The sequence below is a fragment of the Mauremys mutica genome, chromosome 10, assembly GCF_020497125.1.
Source record: "Mauremys mutica isolate MM-2020 ecotype Southern chromosome 10, ASM2049712v1, whole genome shotgun sequence".
Lineage (NCBI taxonomy): Eukaryota > Metazoa > Chordata > Testudines > Geoemydidae > Mauremys > Mauremys mutica.
Window position 1 is genome coordinate 81,861,104 of NC_059081.1, and position 19,714 is coordinate 81,880,817.

At 56.3% G+C, this 19,714-nt stretch overlaps 1 protein-coding gene across 9 annotated transcripts in view; it reads right to left on the minus strand.

The window, feature by feature from the left end:
• ITGB2 (integrin subunit beta 2) overlaps window positions 1-19,714 on the minus strand; it is a 60,916-nt gene that overhangs the window by 29,303 nt on the left and 11,899 nt on the right. Inside the window, exon 1 of one of the 9 annotated variants that reach the window (XM_045032807.1) lies at window positions 2,066-2,098. The exons of 7 other annotated variants lie outside the window; for them this stretch is intronic. In XM_045032807.1, the coding sequence (XP_044888742.1) occupies window positions 2,066-2,083 (18 nt within the window). In that variant the 5' untranslated portion in view covers window positions 2,084-2,098. Of the gene's footprint in view, window positions 1-2,032; window positions 2,099-19,714 lie in introns of those variants that run through there. One more of the 9 variants, XM_045032812.1, reaches the window with a different exon arrangement.

Below are 19,714 nucleotides of genomic sequence, written 5' to 3' on the forward strand. Positions count from 1 at the left end.
CCAAATCCCGCACTAAGGGCCAGACTTCACAAGCTACCCAGTGAGCCTCCCAGAGGCACCTGTGGCCGAATGGGCCAGAACCTCACCAGCACCTGGACGCATGGGAAGGGCAGGACTGGCATTGGAGAGCTCCTGCTGAGGAGGGGGACGTCAGGCAGAGCAGGGGCAGAGCCCTGGCCGTGGCTGGCAGCCATTGAGGTGCCTGCTGAGGCGCTGGTGGGAGCAGGGCTCCCACGGGGGTTCACATCTGGGGTTTGGCACTGGTGGAGCGGCCACTGGGACTCAGAGCCGCCCATGCCCGTTTCCTGGTTCCCTGGCGCAGTCAGGGAAGATCCCCTCAGACTCAGAGCCTGTAGGAGGGTCGGGGGGGGGGGGGTGCACGTTCGGTGCATGTAAATTGGACTGTATGTGCTAATGGGGGCCAGCCAGCCTATGGCGCGTGGCATAACGGCAGGCTGGGGCGAGTGCCAGACCCACAGGGCTTGGGGAGTGTCACGCCGCTGGATGGGGGAAGTGGGAGGTGGCAGAGTTTGATGGGGGCCTAGACGAATCCCAGTGATGCAGACTCCAGAACTGAGCCCTTTCCAGAGAGGTGCCCCCCAGCACTGCTGAGCCACCCCCTGCCACACCCCCCCAGGCCAGGGGCGCGGGCTCAGGGTTACACGGGGTGAAGGCAGGGGGAGGGCACCAGCTGTGTGTCACAGGCAGCCGTTGTCTCTGCAGCTCTGGCTCTCTCCGATGCCCGCAGGCAGCACAGCCCCTGCGGCGCCAGGGGGTCGCCAGCTACACTGCCCAGCACAGGCAGGAGCTTCCCGGTGGTGCAGAATTCCTGCGTGCGGAGCAGCTGGGGCTTAGCCCCTACGGTCTGTGGCTCAGCGGCCCGAGCGTTTAGGGAGCCCTCTAGGCGCCCAGAGCCAGCGGCCGGCTTTGGAAGGGCCCGGGGGCCACGCCGGCGAGTGCCGCATGGAGGACCTGGCTCCCCTGGCCTCTCTAGCTCCCCGGCAGCACATCCCACGGGGCAGGGTGGGCTCAGGCTGGGCCTGGATCTCTGGGTGGCCTGGGCCCGGCGTGGTCACAGGAGGTCCCCTCAGATTCAGAGCCTGTAGGAGGGTCAGGGCATCTCCCAGCCTCCCACACTGCAGCCTCCCTTCCCCAGCTGGTCACAGGAGGTGCAGATCCAGCTGATTTAGGTGGGACCCTGCAGCCTCAGCTCAGTATGTGGCCCCAGCTCCTCCCCTTCCCCTGGCATCCCAGACCCCAGTCCCTCTCAGCCCTCCACCTCCTCTGGCCTTTCCCAGCACCTACCCTATAGGCCAGGGGTGGCCAAACGTCAGCCCCGCTCCTGCTGCAGCCCTGAGCCCTGGCAGGCACGCCCCGGGGGGGCTGAAGCCCCACGACCCCCTCCCTGCTGGGATGAAGCCAGATGCAACCCCAGGGACGGCACACGGGGTCACGTTTTTGCCAGGGTTTGCTGACCCTGCTCAGACACTTGCCACAGGCCCCCCTCCCTGCACAGCAGCTGCTGGTGCCAACGTGGGAAGAGGCAGCAGCAAACGGCTGGGAGCTGCAGGGACACCCGCTGCATTTGCAGCTGCCTCTCCGTGCGGCGCTAACACCTGGGCGTTGCAGGCAGAAGCCCCGAGCTCCCCCCCGCAGGCTGGTAGGTGGAGAATAGGGCAGCTTGGGGGGCTGCCCTTTAACTGTAACTGGGTGTAGGCTATTCTGGGCTCTCTACTTCTTCCTTCCCTGAAGGTGTCACGTAAAACAAGAGTAAACTGGCGCAGCCAGCGAGGGGCTGCTGCCGGCCCCCGGCCCCCTGCACCGCCTGGCCTAGCCCTGCTGCTGGCAGCTTGCACGCCCCGGAGCACTTCTGCAAATGCAGTGTGAGCTGCTGTGTCAGCTGCTGCCACCTCTGGGCGCAGCCATGAGCCTCCCCAAGAGTGCCCCGGGCTGCGACCCAGGGGAGGGCCCTGTGGCTGGGGAAGCCACTCATGAGCAGTGAAAACAGAAAATAAAATCCAGCTGCACAGACCTGCCCTCAGCACGTCCCTCTGCAGCCACGAACCTGTAAGCGAAGCCACATCCGCCAAGCAGTTCCAGGCCCTGCCCTGTTCACAGGGTGGGAGAGGCTGGGTTTGTCTTTGTGGTTGTGGACGCAGCGGGGGTCACGTGGCAGAATGGTTCCTCTCTGCTCCGGGGCCCCCACAGCGCCCAAAGCCTGTCACTTCCTGCCCTGAGGTCCTGCCGAGCGCCCGGCTTGTGGGCCTCTAGCCACAGACATGAGCTGAGAATTTCTAAACTCCCTGGCTGGGCTGGCAGGGGGAGGCAGCCCTTCCCTGAGCTAAAGGGGAGTTTCTCTCTCTCCCAGCCGGCAGCAGGGCCCGAGCCAAGCCGCGCTGCTCCCAGCAGAAGGGCGCACTGGGGCCGAAGGGGGTGGCTGCCAGGGCTGTGTAAGCTGACACAGAAACCCAGGTGCTGACTGCTGTGCAGCTGTCAAGGAGCTGGGGGAACTCCCCTTCCCCCATCACTCCTTTCTCCTCTCTAAAGTCTTCCCCTGGTGCCATTGTGACATAGCAGGTACAATGCAGAGCAGTGACTAGCTGTGTCCCCCGCCCCCTGACTTGGAGGGCCCTTTACACAGCTTTGCTGCTGTAGCCCCCAGTCCCGGACTGCTTCCAGCCTCCCAGCTATGTCTGTGGGTGCTGCAACCCACCTGGGTTATACTGCAGGATGACCCCAACACACCCCAGTCTTAGCTTTCCCCCAGAAACGTACGTCCTGCACCGCCCAGCCCCCTTCTGCACATACGAGCTTGTAGACAGTCCATCATTTAATTACTAGAAGTGATAGGCACATATCCTGTTACCCCAAATGGAGTCTCCCAGACGGTTCAGTTCAACCAGGATTAGCTAGAACAAGTGTGTTCACTACGGTGAGATCGATGTTAAGTGGGGACAAGTAAGGAGGCATCCAAGTCAGCAATAGATACAAGAAAAACAGAGATAAAGCCATAGGTGAGTGATAACTGCTGAGAGTGGGGGGCACAATGGCAGGGCCCCCAATCGCTACCACTGCCACTGGCAACTTCCTGGTGACCATGGCGCCCCCCCCCCTCGACCATGGCACCCTGGGTGCTTGTCCAAGTCACCCATCCTTAAGGCCAGCCTTGCCACGGGCTGGGCTTAGGGAAAATGGCACCCTGGGCAAACTTGTATATCAGCACCCTGGCCCTCACTGCCTCCTCCTGGTCCCCTACCCGTCTCCCCTGGTCCCTGATGGCTCCCCCTTGTTCTCCAATCCCCCCATCTCCCCTGGTCCCTGATGGTTCCCCCCAGTCCCCCAACACCCCATTGCTCTGGCTCCCACTGCCTCCACGCCCCCATCACCCCGGGCTATTCAGATGGCTAAATCGTGTTCAGCAGCATTTCAGGTACAATGACTGTTCCCAACCAGATCAGACAGGATAACGTCATAGGCCATGTCTGGGAAATGCACCACTCTAGAAAATGTCTGAACATTGGTAAGCCGGACTTAGCACCTAGTCTAGATGGGAGTGAGCTGTATTTAAAAAAATGTTAGCTGGGCTCCTGGCGTTCACCAAGACCAGCTCAGAGGGTTCGAAACATGGCCGTCTTTGTCTACACTAAGGCAAAACTGTGTTTTAACAGAGTGCTAGTTCGAGGGTTCTGTGAAATCTGTGTTAAAATTTTGACCTATCACTTCAATTCTCCGGGTTTTTCCTAGTTCTGCGTGCAGGCGAGGGGCTCTGTATGGAAGCCTGGCATCCGAGGCAGCGCTACAGCCAGCCTGGAGCAGGGTGGGTTGGGCTGGGTCCCGCTGGGTCTGCGTACTCTGCAGTACAAGCCCAGGGTTAGTAGAACTCAATTTAGCCGACCCTCAAGGTGTTAACCCAGGGCTTGAGCACGTACAGCAGCGCCGGGCAGCATTTTCCAGCCCGCTGCAGCTCCCTGTTGTAGACGTGGCCAGCGTGGCCCGACAGTGCTGGCTGCTGCGAGGGAGCACGGAAAGGGGAATCAGGTAAAGAAAAAGGAACAAAGAAAATAAAGGAACATGAGTGTCGCCCTTTTTAGCGTTACCAGGAAAATAGGTTTGAAATATCTTTAAACGCCTGCATAGTACAAGTGAGTGATTTCCCCTTGAAACACAAGGACAATTTCTCTCTCAAATGAAATGTCCAAAATTTGCAGCTCTGATACAAGAAAGGAGCAAATAAACAAACTCTTTCAAAGGCGCTTAGGCCAGAGCAGTAAACACACTTGCTACAAAGAGCCCGGTTCAGGGCGTAGTGACTTCTTTTTTAAACTCATCAACAGACATAAGGTGTTAGATAAAGTGTGATAGAAATGCAGATAAACAGTTACACAATCAATGGCAGCGCATCCTCTTCGAACCAGTGCAGCCTTCCTCTCTAGGCTGCTTAGGGGGTGATTAAGTCTGGGGTGCCTGGGGAAAGATTCAAAGTCAAGGGGTAAGCTAAATAAATGGCATTTCCCATCACAGGTGAAGGGAGTTTTGCAGGATACCATGTGACTGGTCTGATGCCCAATTTGTTTTGCCTGATTTTAAGACTGGAAGGGACCATTCTGGCCTGACCTGCTGAATAACAGGCCATGACTTAGGGTAGAACTAGAATGTGTCTTTTAGAAAGACGCCCAGAGATTTCAAAGGATAGAAAACCCACCACATCCCAGACATAGCCCCTCCATTCACTGCTTGGGACAATGCAGCTGTGGGACAGTACCTCACCCCAGGGAAAGCTTTCAGAGATTTTCAGGCTCATCTCATCTCACCTCCTGGATAACACAAGCCAGAGAATGTCACCCAGTTCAATCACTTGTGGCTGAACTACAGTTTCTTTCTTAGAAAGGTGTCTCAGCTGGATTTAAAGCCTTCATGTAATGGGGAATACAGCACCTCCCAAAGTCAATTTAATCTCATCAAGAATAATATCAAGTTCATTTCACAAGTCCTATTTCCCATAAACTCACACTGTCATTAACGATGCTGCCACCCTTTAATGTGTTATTGTTGCAGACTTTGCTCAGGATCCATGTCAGGTTAATCGACTTACAGTTTCCCAGGTCACCCTGTTTACTCTTTTTAAATATTGGCATAACACTAGCTTATTTCAGTCCCCTGGAACTTACACAGTCTTCCAAGATTTGTTAGTTGTTGAATCAGAATCATAGACGATTAGGGTTGGAAGAGACCTCAGGAGGTCATCTAGTCCAACCCCCTGCTCAAAACAGGATCAATTCCCAACTAAATCATCCCAGCCAGGGCTTTGTCAAGCCTGACCTTAAAAACCTCTAAGGAAGGAGATTCCAGCACCTCCCTAGGTAACCCATTCCAGTGCTTCACCACCCTACTAGTGAAATAGTGTTTCCTAATATCCAACCTAAACCTCCCCCACTGCAACTTGAGACCATTGCTCCTTGTTCTGTCATCTGCCACCACTGAGAACAGCCGAGCTCCATCCTCTTTGGAACCCCCCTTCAGGTAGTTGAAGGCTGTTATCAAATCTCCCCTCACTCTTCTCTTCTGCAGACTAAATAAGACCAGTTCCCTGAGCCTCTCCTCATCCCAGTGCCCTGTGTCCCAGCCCCCTAATCATTTTTGTTGCCCTTGGCTGGACTCTCTCCAGTTTTTCCACATCCTTTTTGTAGTGTGGGGCCCACAACTGGACACAATACTCCAGATGTGGCCCCACCAGTGCCGAATAGAGGGGAATAATCACTTCCCTTGATCTGCTGGCAATGCTCCTACTAATGCAGCCCAATATGCCGTTAGCCTTCTTGGCAACAAGGGCACACTGCTGACTCATATCCAGCTTCTTGTCCACTATAATCCTCAGGTCCTTTTCTGCAGAACTGACCTTAGCCAGTCGGTCCCTAGTCTGTAGCGGTGCATGGGCTTCTTCCATCCTAAGTGCAGGACTCTGCACTTGTCCTTGTTGAACCTCATCAGGTTTCTTTTGGCCCAATCCTCCAATTTGTATAGGTCACTCTGGACCCTATCCCTACCCTCCAGCATATCTACCTCTCCCCACATCTTAGTGTCACCTGCAAACTTGCTGAGGGTGCAATCCATCCCATCATCCAGATCATTAATAAAGATGTTGAACAAACATCAACATCAGTGGCCCAGAGAACTCCTCAGTTAATTGTTTTAAAACTCTTTGGTCCCAGTTACTCAGTCCTGCTGACTGACAAAGGTTAACTTTAGCAGTGCAGGTTAACATTTGTAGCTTCTGTCGGAATAGAAGGCATTCCATTCTGACGGTATGCTGCAAATGTGGCAGCCAGCTGCCTTCCAAATACAAATATGTACTGCCTTTTCAGCATTGTTATTGACAGTTCTATCAGCCTTATCTAGTAATGGCACTCCAGCAAGGCGGTTTGGCTATGATAAAACACTGCAGGCCTCGGAGGGAAAGCTGTCTGTGTACAACTTGGGAATTCTGGTTGATGTTATGAAATTATGTAGCATTGAATGCCTCAGTGTAAGCGGAGTTACCCCTATGCCTATTTGTCTCCCCCACCAGGGACAATGGAGCACCTTAGGCCAGTGGGATGGCTGAAGCCCAGGGACCTCCGGCTGTGTGCATGCCTGGGGCTTAGAGCAGTGGAATTTCCCCTGAAGCAGAACAAAGAGATCAGGTGAAAGCCACTGAGACTGAGACTAAGGGGGAAACTCCGAGGGACTCACATACAGGGAGCTTGGGCAGGAGAGCTGAGGCGAGGGGCATGCTTTGGGAGTAGAGGGGTCTTGTTTAACTGCAGGACCAGCTGAGGAAGAAGGAAACTAGCTAAACAGGAGAGAGAGACCATTATTGGAGGAGAAGGCATGTGCAGGAGGTGGATCCTGGATTCCTCAGGGGGATCCTGACCCCAGCCCCAAAACAGTCCAAGAGGGGTGGGGAAATGTGTGTAGGCATGTGTGGATTTGTCTAGAGCTGTATATATCTTGTGCTAGCTAAAGTAACGCGTGATTGGTTTGGGGGAACCCCTACAAAGCTTCCATGTCTGTCTCCTTCCACGCTCATGTGTCCCTGAAGAGGTGAACCGAAAACCTGGCGTGCTCCCAAGCTTGGAGCTCTGGGAAAGGGTTATGTGCTAAGCTACGGCGAGGCTTGGGGGGGCAGCACTTGTCCTGGGGGCGGAGGGCAGCTGGGCTGCAGGGTCTCACTTCTGTGAAGGGGTTACACAGAGCCTGTGCCCCACCAGAGAGGCTATGGCAACCTACTCAGGGTCACACAGGTCTGGCCTGCTGGCACCCAAACCCAGCAGCCTGGGGAGTGTGCAGCAGGGGGAGGGCTGTGTGACACTCACCCTCCTGCAAAGCCTCAGGGCAGCAACCGAAGAGGCACAGCCGGAACGGAGGCAAACAAAAAAAGCGAAAGCCACCAGTCGTGGCAGAGGTGAAGGGCAGAGTCTGCTCTCAAGGCCCTAGCGTCAGTAGTACGTAGCTGCTTACATGGCATGGGGGGGGGTGCCCTTGAAACATCCCAGAGTAGTTCCCTCCCATGGTTCCCACAGACCAGGGTTACTATGCTTCAGTTCCCCAAAAGAGGACACTGTGGGGCGGAGGGAGAGGGGGTACAGCTGGGGGTGCTGGAGGGGTGTGTGTGTGTCCTGGGAGGGGTACCTGAGAGGTGCTGGAGGGGTGTGCGTGTGTCCTAGGAGGGGTACCTGGGAGGTACTGTGGGGGTGTGTGGGTCCTGGCAGAGGTACCTGGGGGATGCTGGCAGGGTACGTGTGTGTGTCTTGGGAGCGGTACCTGAGAGGTGCTGGAGGGGTGTGTGAGTGTCTTGGGAGCAGGGATGAAAGTAATTTACAGGACTTACTGGTACTGCGGGAGTCCTGAGGGGGGCGTGGCCTCATCCAGAAGAGGCGTGGCCTCTCAAGATTTAAAGGCTCTGGGGCACCAGCTGTGGCTGGGAGCCCCAGGGCCTTTAAATCAACCAGGGGCTCCCAGCTGAAAAGGTGGCTGGGAGCCTCCCGGGGCCTGGGGCTCTGGCCGCCGGGGGGAACCCCGAGCTTTGTGGGGTTGGGGCAGGGATTTAAAGGGCCCAGAGCTCCTGCTGCTGAGGGGAGCCCCGAGCCCTTTAAATCCTGGCCCCAGCCCAGCTGCCAGAGCTGCGGCCGGGATTGAAAGGGCTCTGGGCTGCCCGCAGTGGCGGGGAGCTCTGAGCCCTTTCAATCCCCGCCGTCAAAGCCGGTGCGGTCCAGCACAGTGTACTGGCTCTTGCCAGCACACCGTACTGGACCGCACCGGCTTACTTTCACCTCTTCCTGGGAGGGGTACCTGGGGGGTGCTGGAGGGCTGTGTGAGTGTGCTGGGAGCGGTACCTGGGGGGTGCTGGAGGGGTGTGTGAGTGTGCTGGGAGCGGTACCTGGGGGGTGCTGGAGCGGTCTGTGAGTGTGCTGGGAGGGGTACCTGGGGGGTGCTGGAGGGGTGTGTGAGTGTGCTGGGAGCGGTACCTGGGGGGTGCTGGAGGGGTGTGTGTGTGTCCTGGGAGCGGTACCTGGGGGGTGCTGGAGCGGTGTGTGTGTGTCCTGGGAGCGGTACCTGGGGGGTGCTGGAGGAGTGTGTGTGTGTCTTGGGAGGGGGTATTTGTGGGGTGCTGGAGGGGTGTGTGAGTGTCCTGGGAGGGGGTATTTGTGGGGTGCTGGAGGGGTGTGTGTGTGTCCTGGGAGCAGTACTTGGGGGGTGCTGGAGGGCTGTGTGAGTGTGCTGGGAGCGGTACCTGGGGGGTGCTGGAGGGCTGTGTGAGTGTGCTGGGAGCGGTACCTGGGGGGTGCTGGAGGGGTGTGTGTGTGTCCTGGGAGGGGGTATTTGTGGGGTGCTGGAGGGGTGTGCGTGTGTCCTGGGAGGGATACCAGGGGGGTGCTCGCGGGGTGTGTGAGTGTCCTGGGAGGGGTACCTGGGGGTGCTGGAGGGGTGTGTGTGTGTCCTGGGAGCGGTACCTGGGGGGTGCTGGAGGGGTGTGTGAGTGTCCTGGGAGGGGGTATTTGTGGGGTGCTGGAGGGGTGTGCGTGTGTCCTGGGAGCAGTACCTGGGGGGTGCTGGAGGGGTGTGTGAGTGTCCTGGGAGGGGTACCTGGGGGGTGCTGGAGGGGTGTGTGAGTGTCCTGGGAGGGGGTATTTGTGGGGTGCTGGAGGGGTGTGTGTGTGTCCTGGGAGCAGTACCTGGGGGGTGCTGGAGGGGTGTGTGAGTGTCCTGGGAGGGGTACCTGGGGTGTGCTCGAGGGGGGGTGTCCTGGGAGGGGTACCTGGGGAGTGCTGGAGGCGGGGTGTACTGGGAGGGGGTATTTGTGGGGTGCTGGAGGGGTGTGTGAGTGTCCTGGGAGGGGGTATTTGTGGGGTGCTGGAGGGGTGTGTGAGTGTCCTGGGAGGGGTACCTGGGGGGTGCTGGAGGGGTGTGTGTGTGTCCTGGGAGGGATACCTGGGGGGTGCTAGAGGGGTATGTGAGTGTCCTGGGAGGGGGTATTTGTGGGGTGCTGGAGGGGTGTGTGTGTGTCCTGGGAGGGATACCTGGGGGGTGCTGGAGGGGTGTGTGAGTGTCCTGGGAGGGATACCTGGGGAGTGCTGGAGGGGGGGTGTAGTGTGAGGGGGTATTTGTGGGGTGCTGGAGGGGTGTGTGAGTGTCCTGGGAGGGGGTATTTGTGGGGTGCTGGAGGGGTGTGTGTGTGTCCTGGGAGCGGTACCTGGGGGGTGCTGGAGGGGTGTGTGTGTGTCCTGGGAGGGGTACCTGGGGAGTGCTGGAGGGGTGTGTGAGTGTCCTGGGAGGGGGTATTTGTGGGATGCTGGAGGGGTGTGTGTGTGTCCTGGGAGGGGTACCTGGGGGGTGCTGGAGGGGTGTGTGAGTGTCCTGGGAGGGGGTATTTGTGGGGTGCTGGAGGGGTGTGCGTGTGTCCTGGGAGGGATACCTGGGGGGTGCTGGAGGGGTGTGTGAGTGTCCTGGGAGCGGTACCTGGGGGGTGCTGGAGGGGTGTGTGTGTGTCCTGGGAGGGGTACCTGGGGGGTGCTGGAGGGGTGTGTGAGTGTCCTGGGAGGGGGTAGTTGTGGGGTGCTGGAGGGTGTGTGAGTGGCCTGGGAGGGGGTATTTGTGGGGTGCTGGAGGGGTGTGTGAGTGTGCTGGGAGCGGTACCTGGGGGGTGCTGGAGGGGTGTGTGAGTGTCCTGGGAGGGGGTATTTGTGGGGTGCTGGAGGGGTGTGCGTGTGTCCTGGGAGGGATACCTGGGGGGTGCTGGAGGGGTGTGTGAGTGTCCTGGGAGGGGTACCTGGGGGGTGCTGGAGGGGTGTGTGTGTGTCCTGGGAGGGGTACCTGGGGGGTGCTGGAGGGGTGTGTGAGTGTCCTGGGAGGGGGTATTTGTGGGGTGCTGGAGGGGTGTGTGAGTGTCCTGGGAGGGGGTATTTGTGGGGTGCTGGACGGGTGTGTGTGTGTCCTGGGAGCGGTACCTGGGGGGTGCTGGAGGGGTGTGTGAGTGTGCTGGGAGCGGTACCTGGGGGGTGCTGGAGGGGTGTTGAGTGTCCTGGGAGGGGGTATTTGTGGGGTGCTGGAGGGGTGTGCGTGTATCCTGGGAGGGATACCTGGGGGGTGCTGGAGGGGTGTGTGAGTGTCCTGGGAGGGGTACCTGGGGGGTGCTGGAGGGGTGTGTGTGTGTCCTGGGAGGGGTACCTGGGGAGTGCTGGAGGGGGGGTGTACTGGGAGGGGGTATTTGTGGGGTGCTGGAGGGGTGTGTGAGTGTCCTGGGAGGGGGTATTTGTGGGGTGCTGGAGGGGTGTGCGTGTGTCCTGGGAGGGGTACCTGGGGGGTGCTGGAGGGGTGTGTGAGTGTCCTGGGAGGGGTACCTGGGGGGTGCTGGAGGGGTGTGTGAGTGTCCTGGGAGGGATACCTGGGGGGTGCTGGAGCGGTGTGTGAGTGTCCTGGGAGGGGTACCTGGGGGGTGCTGGAGGGGTGTGTGAGTGTCCTGGGAGGGGTACCTGGGGAGTGCTGGAGGGGTGTGTGAGTGTCCTGGGAGGGGTACCTGGGGAGTGCTGGAGGGGGGGTGTACTGGGAGGGGGTAGTTGTGGGGTGCTGGAGGGGTGTGCGTGTGTCCTGGGAGGGGTACCTGGGGGGTGCTGGAGGGGTGTGTGAGTGTCCTGGGAGGGGTACCTGGGGAGTGCTGGAGGGGTGTGTGAGTGTCCTGGGAGGGGGTATTTGTGGCGTGCTGGAGGGGTGTGTGAGTGTCCTGGGAGGGGTACCTGGGGGGTGCTGGAGGGGTGTGTGAGTGTCCTGGGAGGGGTACCTGGGGAGTGCTGGAGGGGTGTGTGAGTGTCCTGGGAGGGGGTATTTGTGGGGTGCTGGAGGGGGTACCTGGGGCCTCACTCCCAAGGTAGGGGCAGTGTCACTCCCTGTCACGGAGGCAGGGCAGCTGAAGCAGACTCAGGACACAGCACCAGCTGTCTGTCATCGCCTCCCTGCAGGACTCTCCCCTTCCCTAGCGCTGGGAGCGGGGGCCTAGGTGGGCGGGATCCAGCAGCTGCCAGGGGATGTGGCTGCAGGGAAGGGGCCAGTTGGGAGGTGGCCCAGTTGCTGCTCTTTCTGAGCTGCAACCTCTGCTCATGAACATTGCCTCTTCCGGGAGAACCTCAGGGCTACGAACTGCCCAGGCAGCCACACACCTCAGCTGGAACCGGAATTACACAATCAGGCAGCAGCAGAGACCAAAAAACCAAAAAGCAAACGCGGTACAGTGCTGGGTTAACGTAAACTGCTAAAAAAAATGAAGGGATCAAAGGAAAGCAGCATTTTTCTGCTGCAAAGTAAAGTTTCAAAGCTGTATTGAGTTAATGTTCAGCTGTAAACTTTTGAAAGAACAACCATTACGTTTTGTTCCGAGTTACGAACAACCTCCATTCCCGAGGGGTTTGGAACTCCGAGGTTCTACTGTATTTGAGAAAACCGCCGGGTCGGAGGATGCGAACCAAAAAAGAAGCAATGTCTGGGAAAACCCGGACGTATGGTAACCCTACGCACAGACCACTTGCTGATGACCTGCCTGCTTACACAGTCTTGCTCTTCTCTTTGTTTCCAGCTGTTAAATTACATCTTAAAAAGCTAAACAAACAAACCAACCAACCAACCTCGAAAAACGTTGCGAGGATTATTGTCCCATGTAGGTTGTTACAGAGAAGTGATGTGGTCTCAGCTGGGAAGGCAGATGGTCTCTGTGGTTGGGAATGGAGGGGACATTGGCTAGGAGACTACACTATGAGTCACACCGTAAACATCTGAGGAGCCTTGCGCTAGCGAGTGGGCAGAATGGGTTAGAACACAGTCGATTGCCACACAGCCAGGATTGCAATACCCCCGGTTCAGGGATTTGACAGAAGTGGCTGAAGTTGCAGAAGGGAAGAGATTCATTGTTCACATAAGTTATCTCCTGCCCAGTTTCGCAGTGATGAGAGATGTCTCTCACCAGGGTGTGCAGCATTACACAGCATCACTGCAGGGTCTGTACCAGGAAGGCCACTGTAGCCCTTACCTAGACATAACAAGTAGCTGGCTGAGGCCCTCGACTCTCCCTGAGGGATACAGACAAAGCAGAGGCGGCGTGGTTGGAAACTTATCACTGGAGTCCAGCCCCTTCCCATCTGACTCCCCCACCATGTGATGTGCTCCTTCCTCGTACTGAAAGAAAACCTAGGGAAATCAGCCATATCAAATTCGTGGCCGAAAAGAGAAAAAGTCACTCCCTGGAAAGCAATATTTCCAAAGGCCTTTTATCCGTGCCTGGTAGTAGGGCAGAGCCTGTGTGAGATGAATGGGGAACAGCACCAATGCAGCCAGTTTTTCAGAGACCCAAGGAGCCTTCCCCAGATAGCCTGCAGCTTACACAGGCTGGCAGTTGGTTAGATCACTCCCTGAGAAGCAGCCGGCTTCGTTCGCGCGAGGCAATTTCACTGGGCTCTCTGGAGCTTGTGCCACAGGCTTGAAAACCTTTCAGATGTTAAAGGCAATTGCTTTACCCCCCGAATGGGCGCAAATTCCCTCTTTGTGTGCACTGAGGTTTTCTCACGGGGGGAAGCTGGAGTAGCTGGGGAACACCCCCCCCCCCCCAGGTTCTGGACACAGTCATGGGGCACTGGTGTATGCTGGGGGTGCACAGAAATGCCTGGCTCCTTTCATTATTCATACACACCCTGGCATAGCTTGGTGCTACCAGGCTTGGCTTTCTGAGGTGGGGGTGCCACAGGGGATGGATCATCGTGAACACGAGTTGTTAGCAGAGGGCTAGCGAGAGCGGTGAAGGAAGAGTTATAAGCTCTTTCCCCCGGGACTGGGTGAAATTCAGCCCTGAGCAGAGGGCAAGAACCAGGGCCTGCAAAAGAACCAAACTGGGCACGTGCTCGCTTCGAAAATGGGTGAGGCCTTTTCTTTTCTGCTGGTTGGTTATCAGGAATTCATGTCCTGTCTAGGCCTGACTGGAGCACACGGACATGTAAGCTGAGCCAGGGGGGACTCAGGGCTGTCTGCATTCTCTCCTCCTGAGCACCCAGTGAACGCCAAGGACTAACTAGCATTTAGGATAAAGGAAGCCTTGGTCAAAGATGCCCACTGCCCTACAGCGGGGGTGTTAAGAGCTGCCAGACATCCCTGAGGTGCCCCAAAAGTCTTCACATTGGCACACCAGCCACTTCTGCGGTAAAGAACCAACAGAGTTTAAAAAATTCAGGCTCCTTCTCCATCATAAAGAAGCAAAAATGGTGCCAAGCCCAGTTTATTTACAACCCTTTGCAGGTTGCTTTGAGCCCATTTTGAGGGTCAGTGGGCTCTATGGGGTGTTGGCCTGGTGCGGGGCCCTCTGCGCCACAGCACCTTTCACCCATTGTCAGTATCTCTTCTCTAAAACCTGAAGAGGTTCCCTGGGCTGTGTGGCCCCTGCTCCCCCTCCCAGGAGCCTGGCTGATTTTCAGCTGTTGTTTCTGGTCTGAAAGCCATTTTCAGCTCATTTTATGTTATAAAAGCTAGCCTGGGAATCGAGTGCAGTCGTCAGCTGAGCGCCCGCCACGCTGAGCGAGCTGACAGCCCTGCCACAACCCACAGACAGCTGCAAAGGGGGTCAGTTTAGAGCAGGCAACTTGGCTCCTCCAGACCTTTCCTTCCTTCCTCCCCCACAACCACACCCCAGATGCTGCTGCTCGTGTTCCCTCGCCTACCCACCAACTCGTTATCAGGGTGGGGGAGGGATACTTGCTCCGCTGTTCACTGTCAGGAGCCAGTGCGGCAGTAATGGCATTGGCATTCCCAGTTCTGAAGTGCCCTGACAGCCACTTCCCCTAGCCGCAGGGGTGTGCCCCAGGAGCACTGCCTGACTCAACTGGTTTTCTACCTCACAGCCACGGTTAGGGCAGTGGTTCTCCACCAGGGGTACGTGGGGGGCACACACAGGCCTTCCAGGGGTACAGCAACTCAGCTAGATATTTGCCTAGTTTTACAACAAGCTACAGAAAAAGCACTAGCGAAGTCAGTGCAAATGCAAAGGTCATACAGACAATGACTTCTTTATACTGCTCTGTGTACGACATGCTGAAATGTAAGTACAGTCTTTGTAGTGCAGTTGATTTATTTTATAATTACATGGTAAAAATGAGAAAGGAAGCCATCCGTCAGTAACAGTGTGCTGGGGCACTTTTGTATTGTTATGGCTGATTTTGTAAGCAAGTAGATTTTAAGTAGGGGTGACTTGGGGTACACAAGACAAATCGGCCTCCTGAAAGGGTTCCGGGTGTCTGGAAAGGTTGAGGACCATTGTGTTAGGGGAACGCCTGCATGTCTTACAGTGCACCCTGCTGATGCAGAACCATGTTTCTTGAGCAAGGGTCAGACATAAGTTGGCAGCAGCTTGGGCCGTTATAGCCCCATCTGTCAGCAGTGAGCCAAGGATCCTGACTTTCACTGGGGCGGAGATCTTCCCCACAGCATTAGTGCCTCCCTTTCAGAGACTGGGCCAGGTTCCCACTCCATTCTGCTCTCCTCCAGTTCCAGCGAGACACTGATGCTGTGCTATGTGTGTGATGGGTTGGATCACAGAACCCGCCCTGGGAGCTGCCAACTGATGTGCCAAGACTACTTCTGCTCCTGTCTTCCCTGCCAGATCAGGACTTCAGCACCCTGTCTTGCTGAGCCAGACACTCTCGTCTGCTCCAACAAAGACCCAGGGTCTGAATTTCTGCAGGAGGGGCGGCTCCAGGCACCAGAGCTCCAAGCACGTGCCTGGGGCGGCAAGCCGCGGGGGGTGCTCTGCCAGTCGTCACTAGGGTGGCAGGCAGGGTGCCTTCGGCGGCTTGCCTGCGGAGGGTCCACTGGTCACGCCTGCGGGAGGTCTGCCGAAGCCGTGGGACGAGCAGACCCTCCGTGCTTGGGGCGGCAAAATGTCTAGAGCCGCCCCTGGCTCCAGGTTTGCCTGAAAGCAGCTCACAGAAGTGTGCTTGTCTTTAGCACTCAGATGCCCAACTCCCAATGGGGTCTAAACCCAAATAAATCCATTTTACCCTGTATAAAGCTTATGCAGGGTAAACACATACATTGTTCGCCCTCTATAACACTGAGAGAGAGAGATGCACAGCTGTTTGCTCCCCCAGGTATTAACACATACTTTGAGTTAATTAATAAGTAAAAAGTGATTTTATTAAATACAGAAAGTAGGATTTAAGTGGTACCAAGTAATAACAGACAGAACAAAGTAAGTCACCAAGCAAAATAAAATAAAATGTGCAAATCTATGTCTAATCAAACTGAATACAGATAAGATCCTCACCAGTTCCAGAATGCTCCCTTTCACAGACTAATCTCCTTTCAGCCTGGTCCAGCAATCACTCACACCCCTTTGTTCCAGTTTCTTCCAAGTATCCTGTGGGGGTGGAGAGGCTCCCTGTTTAGCCAACTGAAGATAAAATGGAGGGGTCTCCCAGGGGTTTAAATTGACTGTCTCTTGTGGGTGGAGACCCCCTCCTCACTCCTATGCAAAGTCCAGCTCCAATCTGGATTACCTGGGCAAGTCACATAGAATCATAGAATACCAGGGTTGGAAGGGACCTCAGGAGGTATCTAGTCCAACCCCCTGCTCAAAGCAGGACCAATCCCCTGACAGATTTTGCCCCTTCCTAAAGAAGCTGACCAAATGCCTCACAAAGCTTGCTTGATTTCTAAGTAAGTATATAGCCAATATTCTTAACCTCAAGTACAAAATGATATATGTGTACAAATAGGATGAATAGCTATAGTAGACCATAACTTTTACAGAGATATGTTACATGGCACAGGCAGCGCAGAACATATTCCAGTTATGGCATATTCCCATAAAGCATTGTGGGGTAAGCATCACAACATGATCTCAGGCTGTTCTGCAAAGTCAGACACAAGCTCCTCATGGCAGGATCCTTTCGGCTCTGGGGGAAGGTGAAGGAACTGACTTGGGGAGACACCGCGCAGGCTGGTCCCACTGCAGGCAGCTTTTCAGGGGCCCTGGCAGAAGAGAAGAGAGATCTCTCAGCCTCCCTCCCTGCAGGGGAATAGAGCTGGCTGTGAGCATTGCCAGAGAGACTGCCTCATGGCATTGAGGAGATCTCTGTGGTTAATCACTTCTTCTTCCCCATACGTTCGGGTTGGGTTTGTGTGGGGGTGCTGGCCTGTGCTGCACAGGAGGTCAGACTAGATCACTGAGTTGTCCTGTCTGGCCTTATCCTCCATGACTAACAGCAGCGTCACCGACTCGCTGTCCCAAAGGCACGCCCTCACCGCTCTCCTCGGGACACCAGTGGCCTGTGGGGTCACCTGGCCCTCCAGACAGGTGACACTCACTTCCATTCCCCCATCTTTCAAACCAACAACGTCCCATAAATCAAAAGCAATAAACACAAGAGCTTCTGCCCCACCTGGGCTTGTCTTCGGTTCCACTCTCCAGTGTCCATGGCAAACAGAACAAAACGTCTGCCCCGCTTCTTGGGTTCAATTCTCTGCAGATGCTTCACCCCCTCCCAGGCCCTGCACAGTTCTTCCCTCCTTTTTGTATCGAATGCTGCCTCCAGGGAGGCCCAGCTCTCCTCAAACCTCTGACCCTCATGGCTTCTTCTCTGGCGTCCTCCTCCTTGCCTGCCTCTTCCCATCTAGTGGCCTGGGGCGTGGCCTTTTCCAGGGCCTCCTCTCCACCTTCCCCCTCCCTACAGGGGACCTTCTCCCGCTGGCAGCTCCTTATAGAGAATACCCGTCCCTGATTAGTACACAGGGCTGGCTGGCTAGCCACCCGCAGTAATACCCTCACTCCAGAGCCATGTCAGTCAGGGCTCCCCTGTCACAGCCCTGCTGGAAGCTATTTCCAAGGTATCTGTTGTTCAGTGCGATCCCCACCAGCCAGACTCCAGTTACGAAGCCTTGAGCCCTGCAGGCACCATTTGATGAGCTAGGTCAAAGAAACAACCAACACTGAAATATTGCTCTTGTTACAAAAAGGGAGTTTTGTCAGAGTGCTGACGTGCAGCTTCCTCCTGAGAAACTCTGAGGAGGTGTGAAGTGCAGGTTCACACATGCTCTCTGCACCGCCTCGCATCGTACCAACATTTATACCACAGAGCAGCTCAGATCCAGAGTCGGCACAGACACGGCGGGCTTGGCTGGCGGTGCACTGAGATAGGTTCACCCCTGCTGTGCCCCAAACTCCCTGCCTCAGTGGAGGCCACGGCACGGGGATTCCTCACCAGGGAAGGGCAGGCTGGGTTCCCGTCGCTGCCCTCCCTTGGGGATTATGGCAAGGAAAGGCTGTTTTTCTCTCTCCAAGGGGATGGAGCAGCTGCACTGGGACGGCAGTGAATCAGTCCCTCACCAGGCTTTCCCCATCATTAGCTGGCTGCATGTGCTCCAGGAGATGGGAGCAGGCCCTTTACACTGATCGGGCAGATGTTCCATCCCAGGACCAGCTCGGAGGTTACATTTTTCTCACTCTCCACTTTCCAAATACAGAATCACTTCAGCTTCACATGCACTGAATCCTGTAAACGCTTCTTGCTCCAGAAAATGGCAGAATTTGTTCTCCCAGTGTTACCCAGCGCGACTCGGCCCCTGCAAGCACACCAGCCTGAAGACATGATCCTAAGAACTGTGTTGTGCAGTGTCTGCTGTGAGTTAAGGCTTGAGTGCCTAGGTTGCATCAGTTACAACTCCAGCACATGGGGTTCTCCTCAGACATATCCTAGGGGCGTTGCTGAGTTTCCATGTTTGATTGGGAGATTTCAACGTACAATTAACAAGTCTGCTCTTCTCTTACTGCCATAAGGGCCAAGACCCTTATTCTTAAAGGTATTTAGGCTCCTAACTTGAAATCAATGGAAGTTAGGAGCCTAAATACCTTTGAAGATCTGGGCTTAGCGGTTCAGTGCCTTTTGGAAGCCACACTGCAGCATTTTGATATGAAATCTCCTGGCGTGTAACACGGAAGGGAAAGCTGGTATCATTTCTCCTTTTGCTTAGTTGTGCAATATTGGAAATGTTCCTATTAACTCCTTGCTGACAATACACAGTGCCTCTCTCTAGCACAGCTAGTTATGGGGCACCCCGTGCTGCAGGGCCTCAGAATCTTTCCTGCATTGTTCCCCATCACACCCTTGTGAGGCAGAGCATTAGCCCCACTCTGCTGAGGGGAACGGAGGCCAAGTGCCTTGCCCCCGGTCAGACAGGAAGCCTGTGGCAAAGCATTGACCCTGGGTCGCTGAAGTCCCACACCAGACCTCCCTTCCTGGAGTTAGCCAGCGGGCCACTCCTTAGGGGCCGGCGCTCGTCTCTGCCGCACTAACCAGCTTTCCACCGTAAGCCCAGGTTTGCCATTGCTGCCGAAGCCAGAGGGGAAGGTTCCTTTTGACCTCAGAAGTCTTACTGGAAAGGAACTGAGCAAGGCGGTTTGTGAATCTCTGGCCGGGGGTGAGGCCTGTCAGGCACACTCTGGAAATTCTTGCAGTGCTTTTTTTTGCCACCTCATCCCAGCAACAGCTTGTCCTAAAGACTTTCCCCTGGTGTGAGGGCTGAGGGCTTGCTGAGGCCTCGGGCTTTCAGGAACCTGCGTCAGGGTTTGGGGCACTTCCCATTCCCTGCCGACATAGGGACAATGGGTCCTAGTGGTCTTCAGAGGCCTGGCAGCCCTGGGGAGCTCAGCTCTGTGGTGGGTATAGCTACGGCGCTGCCAGGGTTGTGTTCTGGAAAGGGCCCCTTTCAGTGGGCTCTCCCAAGCCAGCTGCCAATCTGGGCTGCAGTCAGGGGCAGCCACACAGCCACACACTGGGCTCTTCCCCAACCCAGAGCTTGTTCTTCCTCACTGGTTTCCCCTGAAGTAACTTGAGAGCAGGCGGCTGCTCTGTGGGTCTGAAAAGCACAGCGCTGTCAGGACGCAGGAGAGAGCTGCCTTAGCCAGCAGCCGGAGCAGAGAGCTGGAAGCCAGGAATGGCTGCGTTCTGTTCCCAGGCTCTTCCAGTTTGACCCAGCTTCTTACCTGATGAACTCACCCCCGCAGCCCCTCCCCGTAAGGTATCCTTAACCCCAGCCTACCAAGGGGCCAGCCCAGGCTTTCGGAGGGGTGTGTGATAGCTCAGTGGTGTGAGCATTGGCCTGCTACCCCCAGGGCTGTGAGGTCAACCCTTGAGGGGGCAATTTGGGGATT